Below are 10,000 nucleotides of genomic sequence, written 5' to 3' on the forward strand. Positions count from 1 at the left end.
ATATATATATATATATATATATATATATATATATTATTGTCTCTGTCTTTTTCTTTTTCTGTTTCTTTCTTTCTTTTTTCTTCTTTTTCTTTTTTTTTTCTGGATTCAGCAAAAGAAAAAGGTCCCATCAAAGCTCCATCCCATTTATTAATAAATTTTGTTTTCTTTTTTAATACAAATAATAAATTCAACGTTAATTATTGTTAATGATAATTTTTAATGATATGATATGTCAATAATAATATTAAAAATTTAAAAAAAAAAAAAAAAAGGAAAAACACACACACACACACACACACATATATACAGGCATTGTTTATGAATTAATATTATTAATTTAATATTTGTATTAATATATTAATACTCATTTAAATATTATATTAATGGCTTAATTATTTATATAATTAATTATATAATAACGTTATCTATAAAATGTATATACATGTATATATGTACATACACATACACACACATACCAAAGTAGAATTGTGTCAATGATATTGTTAATTATATTTTTTTCTTTTATTTTTAATATTTTTTTTTTTTTTCTTTTTTCACGTACTATTTTCCCGCTCTTATTTCCCCCCTCACCCTCTCCCACTCTCTCTCTCTCTCTCTCTCTCTCTCCCACGAGAAGGTGGTATGCAACGATCAAGAAGTTATAAAAGGTCGAGTAGAAAGAAGTAGACGTTTCACTCGGTTCCAACCCCCCTTTCTCAGGTCACTAAACTCGTTTTCAGGCACGCGGCTTGTTATTATCGCGGCTTCTGCTTACTTTTTTTCTTCTCTTTTCTTTCTTTCTTTCTTTCTCCTTTTTTTTCTCCTTTTTTTTTTTTCTTCTTTTTTGTTTGTTCTCTTCCATCTTCTTTCCCTTCTTTTCTTTCTCTCTTTCATCCTTTCTTACTTTCTTTCTTTCATACTTTCTTGTTGTCTTTTTTTTATTTTATTGTTTTTTTTTTTTTTTTTTTTTTTTTTTTTTTTTTTTTTTTTTCTTTTCTTTTTCCTATCTTTTGTTACGATCTCAGTGAACGAGAGCAAGATAGAATCGTTGCACGATTTTTACAACTTATAATTTTTCATTGACAACATTTAAAAAATAATTACGAATATTTTATTTCTTTTTCTTTTTCTTTTTCTTTTTTTTTCTAATACACACACACACACACACACACACACACACACACACACACACACACACACGCACACACGCATGTATTGTATAAATGAGAATTTATATGTAGATAAATATGTATATATATGTATGTATGTATATATGTATGTATGTGAATATATATACATATAAGTATATATTTATATAGTTTTTTATATATTAAAAAATATATTAAAGATCGAAGGAAAAAAAAGTGTTAATACTACGAGTAAATGGACTCAACGCAATAACACATATTTATTTATTTATTTATTTATTTATTTATTTATATATTTATTTATTTATTTATTTATTTATTTATTTATTTATTTATTGTATCTATTCGTATATAAAATATCGAAAAGAAAAGGAAAAAGAAAAAAAGCAAACTATATATGTATGTATAATTTGTTTTTTGCTTTTATTTTTTACAAAAATAAAAATAATTTTTGTAAAAAATAAAAACAAAATATATAATAATAATAATAATAATAATAATAATGTATAAATTTTTCAGAGTAAATGGACTACGAAGCGTCGGCCGTCTCTTTCCAAATCTGACAGTTATTCGAGGTCATTCTCTATTTATTAATTATGCTCTAGTTGCATTTGAGATGATGCATCTACAAGAAATCGGTCTTCATTCATTGACCGATATTTTACGTGGTTCGGTACGTTTCGAAAAGAATCCAGCGCTTTGTTACGTTGACACCATCGATTGGGATGTCATAGCCAAAGCTGGAAAAGGCGAACACGTCATATCGGTAAGATTTTTATATCCAATTTTTATATCCAAATAAATATTTATAACAGGTCGATTGAAACGTTACAAATCAATTTTCAATTTTTTTTTTCTTTTTCTTTTTCGTTTTCTTTTTTTTTTTTTCTTTTCTTTTTTTTAAGAACAAAAAAGAATTCGTAATCGTATCTCACGTTATCGTCAATATTTATGCAAGTTTCATTCATTCATTTATTTATTTATTTATTTATTTATTTATTATTATTCTTTTTCCAATCAATCAATTCGTGTAGTAACATTTTTGACGATTTATATTTGAAAATACCGCCAGTATCGTATCGAAATGTCAAATTCCAAAATTACTCATCTTATTTTTCATTCGTACGACTAATACGAAAATTTTTTTAATATAAATATCAAATTAATATATCTAATTATTCGTACTATTATATACATAATTAATTATTCGCATATACGTACATGCATATATATATATATGCAAATAATTTTATATCACACTTTTAAGATTAAAGAAGTTGTTTTTATGTACGTGTAATAAATAAAACTGACGATCGATATTACGATTAGAGATAGAAATAGATCGAGACATTGTCGAGTTATTTAAATTAATTAATTATTTAATTAAATTAATTAATATGTGATTATTATTAACGAGGTATGTAAGGAAGAAAAAAAAAAAAGAAATAAACAACAACAACATTCGATTAGCATTACCTCGTCGAAGATCTCTGACTACCAACGAGTATTGTGTCCAGTTGCATTATGATCACAATGTCGTTCATATGCATGTGTGTCTGTGTGTGTGTGTGTTTGTATGCACGATACGAGAATAACGTTGTTGCAAGAAATTGTGTCAAGTTCAGGGATATTATTTGTTCTATTATAAAATAAAATCGAATAAAATATTTTTCTCGAACTAGAACAAACAATAATAACAAACAAAACAATTCTATGAAAATCTATAATCATTAATTGTACCGATTTTAATCTCTTTTGTTTTCTTTTGTTTTTTTTATTTGTTTTGTTTTGTTTTCTTTTGTTTTTACAAATTTTTATTAAAACACAATTTTAAACATATATGGAAAATCAATTTGTAATATTTGTTTTTCGATTTGAATTTTACATAGGAGAGAAATATATATATACATATATATATATATATATATATATATATATATATATTTGATTATATTCAGGATCGAACTCGATCAATTTGAAGGTTATAAAAATGGACGAAAATACCAATGCGTGCGTGCGTGCGTGCGTACATGCACGTATTCGAAAACACGACCGTTTATAAAGAGAGAGAGAGAGAGACAGAGAAAGAGGGAGAGGAAGAGGGAGAGAAAGAGAGAGAGAGAGAGAGAGAGAGAGAGAGAGACAAACGCGTAGCCTCGGAACCGGATGGGTCGCCGTTCGAGTCCTTGAAAATCCGCATAAAGGCATTGTCCTCTTGTAACTAGAAGATGCTTCGTAGAAAAGCAAACACGCGTGCTTTCGTTCGAATCGACGATTAAGCTAAGACTAAACCTACAACGACGATGATGATGATGATGATGATGATGATAGCGACAACGACGACGATACGATTACGATTACGATTACGATTATGACTACGACTACGAACTACGGTTAGAATTAACGACAATAACAACAACAACAACAACAACAACAACAATATCAATAATAATAATAACAATAACAATAACAAGTCGGACAAAACGGAACGTAACTCTCAGCCTTTCGCAATTTATTTTTCGACCTTCGCAATGCGTCGTGTTTTTCCCTCTCACTCTCTACCCCGCTCTTACTATTTCTCTCTCTCTCTCTCTCTTTTTCTGATGTTATTCTACTTTGTTTTTACTATTATAACTACGACATCGTATAAAGAGATGACTAAAAAATAAAAAAAAAAGAGAAAATAAATAGAAAAGAAGAAAAAATAGAAAAAAAAAAACAAAATTAAAAAAGAAAAAATAAACAAGAAATGTACGTAAGCATTAATTAATTAATTAATTAATTAATTAATTAAGTTTCACTTAAATTTACACAAGAGTCGTCGTTATCGTTATTGTTGTCTTTTGTTTTTTTTTTTTGTTATTATTATTATTGTTATTGTTATCGTTTATTTATAACGAACATGTACGACGAACTTTATCGTGTAGTCGATAAGAGAAAGATCTACGTTACCGATCGATACATATATATATATATATATATACATATATATGTATATATATACAGATCTATTTTTTTCTCTTTTTAAAACAAAATATTAATATCTAAACAAATTCTAACTCTTTCGAAATAATCGAACGATAACTTTCGTGTTTATTAATTATTATTAGTAATTTGAGATAGGAATGAATTTTTTAAGAACGTTCCAATCAATTAATCTCTTTTCTTCGAAATAAGTTTTGTGTGCCGTGATTGGCGGGCGTGGTATAGGTGGGGGGAATTGGAGAAAGAAAATTTCTATCTTACCAACCGATCAGGATTTATTCAGAAAGAATTAATAAATTCTTATCGTCGCAACGATCAAATTTACAATTGTTATATGGTATAATAATTATTAAAAAAAAAGAAAGGAAAAGAACATTTTGTAATTTATATTGATGAAAAAAGTGTTTAAGAGTGGTAATCGATCGAATCAATTTTTTTAATTAAAGAAAAGAAAAAAAATAGAGGAATGATCTACTTTACCGACCGATACAATTTTTTTTCTTTTTTTTTCTTCTTCTTCAAAAGAAAATTAAAATCTTCCTAATTCTTTTCTGACGATTAAATCAAATGAACAATTTTTTTTTTTTTTTTTTTTATTACGATTGTTAACAATGAAAATTGTATAATTTGATTGAAGGAAGTAAAAAAAAAAAAAAAAAAAAAAAAAAGAAAAAAAAGAAAGGAACAAAAAATTAAGGAAAAAGAAAAACAAAAAACAAAACAAAAGAAAATAGAAAAAAGAAAATGTAAAAGAGTTAATTAAGTGAATTTTAAGGAAGAGAGTTTAGTGAGAGTAGAAAGAGATTGGGAATCATTTTGCAGGGAAAGAATTTAATCGTATGTAAGACGAATAAATAAGAAAGGGAAAGACGATAAGTAGTGACGTAAATAAATGAAATTCGAGCGGCACGCGTGTGCTCTTCTTCTTGTTATTTACTCGTGTACAATTTCAAGAGTAGAAAAGTGCGAAGTCGATGGTAATCGGACGAACCTTTCGTGATTTGAAACGAGATAACATGCTTTACGACGAATCGATAAAGTCGACCAATGAAAACATTTGTTCAAAATCGATAACGTTGTAAAAAAGAAAAGAAAAGAAAAGAAAAGAAAAGAAAAGAAAAGAAAAAGAAAAAATAAGGAAACAAAAAAAAAATATTATATTATACGTACGAACACGCGCGCACACGTGCACATACACACACGCACACAAAATATTGTCTTTTTATTTTATACATCTTTATTTTATTACATCACTCATGTTTCTATATCATGTATATATATATATATATATATATATATATATATATATATATATATATATATATACATATACATATATCTTTAGGTGTGTATATATTTTATTTACATGACACAAATTTTATATTTTCATATACATATGCAATAATTATATGATTCTCGATCATAACCTCACTTTTCTTTTTCTCTTTCTTCTTTTTTTTTTTTTTTTTTTTTTATATCGTATATAATTAATATCTATTATTGTAATTAATTAATTCGTAATAAATTTAATAAAATAATAAAATTGTGTAATTATCATCTTTGTATGTTTCATATAGGGAAATAAACCAAAGAATGGCTGTCCGATATGTGAAAAAAATTGTACCACCAGATTGACTAAGCCCGATGAAACGCTTTGCTGGAATCGACAACACTGCCAACGAAGTTAGTATTAATTTATAATTTATTTATGAATTTTCATTCTTAAAGAAAAGAAAAGAAAAAAAAAAAGAATGTCAAAAGTATAATCATATTCAAATACGTTCACACGTGACGTGTCATAAAAATGAACTTAACCTAAAATTTTATGATTTGCAGTATGTGACAAAAGATGCGGAGATCGTTCCTGTGATGCTTCAAATCACTGCTGTCATCCGTCATGCTTGGGTGGTTGTACGGGATTAACAGCGAATCATTGTAAAGTCTGTAAGAACGTTTTAGTAGGTGGTAATCAATGTCAAAATCATTGTCCAAATGGTACATATGAGTTTATGAATCGTCGTTGCATCGGTGAGGATGAATGTCGTCAAATGGTAAAGCCAAGAGAGGCATTAAGTATCGTCAAAGATAATCCTTACAAACCATTCAATGGTAGTTGCATTATCGAATGTCCTGCTGGTTATATGGACGAGGAGATAAATAATAAAACATCATGTAGAAAATGTAAAGGGCCATGTTTAAAGGAATGCGCTGGTACTAGCGTTGACAGTATTGCTTCGGCTCAGAAATTACGTGGCTGTACTCATATTACCGGTAGCCTTGAGATTCAGATAAGAGGCGGTAAAAATATTGTCAATGAGCTAGAGGATAGTTTGAATATGATAGAAGAGATAGATGGTTATTTGAAGATCGTAAGAAGTTTTCCATTGATATCATTAAACTTTTTAAAAAGTCTTCGAGTTATAAGAGGTAATTATTTGGATAACAGTAAATATACGCTCGCCGTTTTGGACAATCAAAATCTTCAAGAACTTTGGGATTGGAGTACTCACGGTGAGATTGGTATATTGTCCAAGGACGGTCCAGCTAAAGTCTTTTTTCATTTCAATCCAAAGCTATGCTTTCATAAGATTGAAACGCTTAGAAAAAAGGCAGGTCTACAAGAGTTTACGGATCTTGAAGTAGCACCTAATAGTAATGGCGATAAGGTAGCTTGTAATGTTACCGAATTGAAAACTATTGTAACAAAGACAACGTCGGATGCAGCATTGATAGAATGGGAACAATTTACTCATCATGATCCAAGATCATTATTAGGATATGTCGTGTATTTCATCGAAGCACCAAATGAAAATGTAACGATGTACGACGGTAGAGATGCTTGCGGTGGTGATGGTTGGAGAGTTGACGATGTTTCCGCTATCGAAGGATCAACCAAACCAATAACCACCAATTATACAGAACCTGAAAAACCAAGTTACCTCTCGCATATTTTAACACAATTGAAACCATTCACGCAATATGCATTTTACGTTAAAACATATACAATAGCAACGGAGAGATCTGGTGCACAAAGTAAGGTCACGTATTTCACAACGAAACCGCATGCACCTAGTGCTCCTAGAGGACTTTCAACCTATAGTAATTCCAGCAGCGAATTAATAGTCTCTTGGTTACCGCCTTTAAGAAAAAATGGTAATCTTACGCATTACAGAATCGTTGGACGTTGGGTACCGGATGATTCGAACTTTATCGATCAAAGAAATTATTGCGATGAACGTGAGTTTTCTATCCTTTTTTTTCTCTCTCTCTTTTTTCTTCTTCTTTTTTTTTTTTTTTTAATGCTTATTATTTTGTCATCAATTTATTGATGGAATTGGTCTAACTTCATTCTACATTGAATTTTTCTAGCCATGTCATTGCCAGAAAAGAAATCAATGTCGGTAATGGCCGAGGAGGAGAGAAAACGTGCAGAGGAAGAAAAGGAATTGGCAAAGATACCGGAAACGACATCCTGCGATTGTGCCGATCGAGAAATAGATCAGTCCATGCGCGAAAAGGAAGTATCGAGTTCAATTGCATTCGAGGACGCTTTGCACAATCAGGTTTACGTTAAACGAATAGATGCACGTAGGAGACGTGACACTAGCGAGATATTTGAATTAGTTAAAAGAAGAGATCGTAGTTATTACTCCGAGGTAATATATATATATATATATATATATATTAATTTATTGTAAAGAATAGTTCAATGAATTAAGATAAAAATCGATCTTATTTTCTTACTTTCTTTTTTATTTATTTATTTATTTATTTATATATTTTTTTTTGCAGAAGGAATCGACGGCCGATAAAATAGTGAACAATACTTATATCGTATTCGACAGAGAGGTACCTAATCCAAATTTAAGTTTCGTCATGAAAAATCTTCGACACTTTGCCTATTACAATATCGAAGTACAAGCATGTCGAGAGGTTGTCAAGAATGATACAAATGATACTTGTTCGACCAAAAGTATGAAGACCTATAGAACATTACCGTTGGATAGTGCCGATAATATTCCTGCGAATACCTTCAGATTGAGCATTTCCGGTGAGAATAACAGTCTGACAACTGTTACGCTTTATTGGGCAGAACCACCGCAACCGAATGGCCTGATTGTTACCTATCAAATCGAATATAAAAGAGTGGATATACAGAACGTATGTATTTCATAAGAATTCTTATATTTGTTGAAACGTGATCATGTTTTAATCATTGATAATGATACATTATTTATATTTATTTTTATTTGTTTATTTTGTTTTCCCCGCCCTTTTTATTTTTCTTTCTTTCTTTTTTTCTTTTTTTTTTCCCCTTTTTTTTTACAGATAAAAGCAACCGTAGTTTGCATTACAAGACGTGACTTCACCAAAGCCGGCAATTCTTACATTCTTAAAGATCTACCAGCTGGTAATTATTCGATCAAGGTCAGAGCCACGAGTTTAGCCGGCAATGGAAATTACACAGAGGCACAATACTTCTTCATAAAGGAATATAATAATTTGGGATTATTTTGGATATTATTTTGGTCAATATTAACAAGTCTATTTGCAGTTATGACGTTTGTAGGATTTTATATATGCAAAAGAAAATTCATGCGTAATGTTCCTAGCAGAAGATTAATAGCAACGGTTAATCCAGAATATGTTAGTAGCGTTTATGTTCCCGATGAGTGGGAAGTACCTAGAAAAAAAATTCATGTACTGAAAGAATTAGGAAATGGTTCCTTTGGTATGGTTTATGAGGGTTTAGCAAGGGACGTTGTCAAAGGGAAACCAGAAGTACGTTGTGCCGTTAAAACAGTCAATGAAAATGCAACGGATAGAGAAAGAATAGAATTTCTTAACGAAGCATCCGTAATGAAGCAAGTATCATTTTACATTTTAATTCTAACGTTTATAATTAAATATTTTGAAAAATAATTGTCTCATTATTTCTATTTCTATTACTATTTCTATTTTATTTATTTATATATATATATATATATATATATATATATATTATAATTTTTTTTTATTTATATATATATATATATATACAGAGCTTTCAACACTCATCATGTGGTAAGATTGCTCGGTGTAGTGTCTCAAGGACAACCTACCTTGGTGGTAATGGAGCTAATGGTGAATGGTGATTTAAAGACATATTTGAGAAGTCATAGACCGGACGTTTGTGAAAATTTCTCTAGGCAACCACCAACATTGAAAAGAATCTTACAAATGGCAATTGAAATAGCCGATGGTATGGCATATCTTGCAGCAAAAAAATTTGTCCATAGAGATTTGGCAGCGAGAAATTGTATGGTTGCTGAGGATCTCACTGTTAAGATCGGTGACTTTGGAATGACAAGGGATATATATGAGACTGATTATTATCGCAAAGGTACAAAAGGTCTTTTACCAGTTAGATGGATGGCACCTGAAAGCTTAAAGGATGGTGTATTTACAAGTTTCTCCGATGTATGGAGTTATGGGGTAGTTTTATGGGAAATGGTAACCCTTGCCTCGCAACCTTATCAAGGTTTATCGAACGATCAGGTAAAGAATTAATTATTTTTATTAATTAAAATTAATTTAATAAAATTCATTTTATTAATTATGTGATGTTAATTTAATGAAATTCATTTATTAATTAATTATAAAATTAATAATTAATTATTTGAATGAAAGTTACTATTTACTTTTATTTTTTTACTTATCTTTTTTTTTTTTTTTTTTGTGGGTTTTCTTTTTTTGTAAATAAGAATGAACCTGTGTCAGAAAGAAGAAGAGAAAAGAATAAATAAAGCAAAGTAAAATAAAATAATACAAAATATAAAAGTAAAGTAGTAATTAAATTCAAATTATTAATTTTATAATTAATCTTA

The 10,000-nt window shown here is 29.0% G+C and overlaps 1 protein-coding gene across 4 annotated transcripts in view; it reads left to right on the plus strand.

Moving 5' to 3' along the window:
• Positions 1 to 10,000, plus strand: part of LOC124429912 (insulin-like receptor) — a 74,225-nt gene that overhangs the window by 62,030 nt on the left and 2,195 nt on the right. For all 4 annotated transcript variants that reach the window (XM_046975798.1, XM_046975797.1, XM_046975801.1 and 1 more), the window contains 7 exons: positions 1,668 to 1,914; positions 5,711 to 5,816; positions 5,970 to 7,370; positions 7,503 to 7,789; positions 7,926 to 8,294; positions 8,463 to 8,998; positions 9,176 to 9,671. In XM_046975798.1, the coding sequence (XP_046831754.1) occupies positions 1,668 to 1,914; positions 5,711 to 5,816; positions 5,970 to 7,370; positions 7,503 to 7,789; positions 7,926 to 8,294; positions 8,463 to 8,998; positions 9,176 to 9,671 (3,442 nt within the window). The remainder of the gene's footprint in view (positions 1 to 1,667; positions 1,915 to 5,710; positions 5,817 to 5,969; positions 7,371 to 7,502; positions 7,790 to 7,925; positions 8,295 to 8,462; positions 8,999 to 9,175; positions 9,672 to 10,000) is intronic.

The sequence above is a fragment of the Vespa crabro genome, chromosome 16, assembly GCF_910589235.1.
Source record: "Vespa crabro chromosome 16, iyVesCrab1.2, whole genome shotgun sequence".
Classification (NCBI taxonomy): domain Eukaryota; kingdom Metazoa; phylum Arthropoda; class Insecta; order Hymenoptera; family Vespidae; genus Vespa; species Vespa crabro.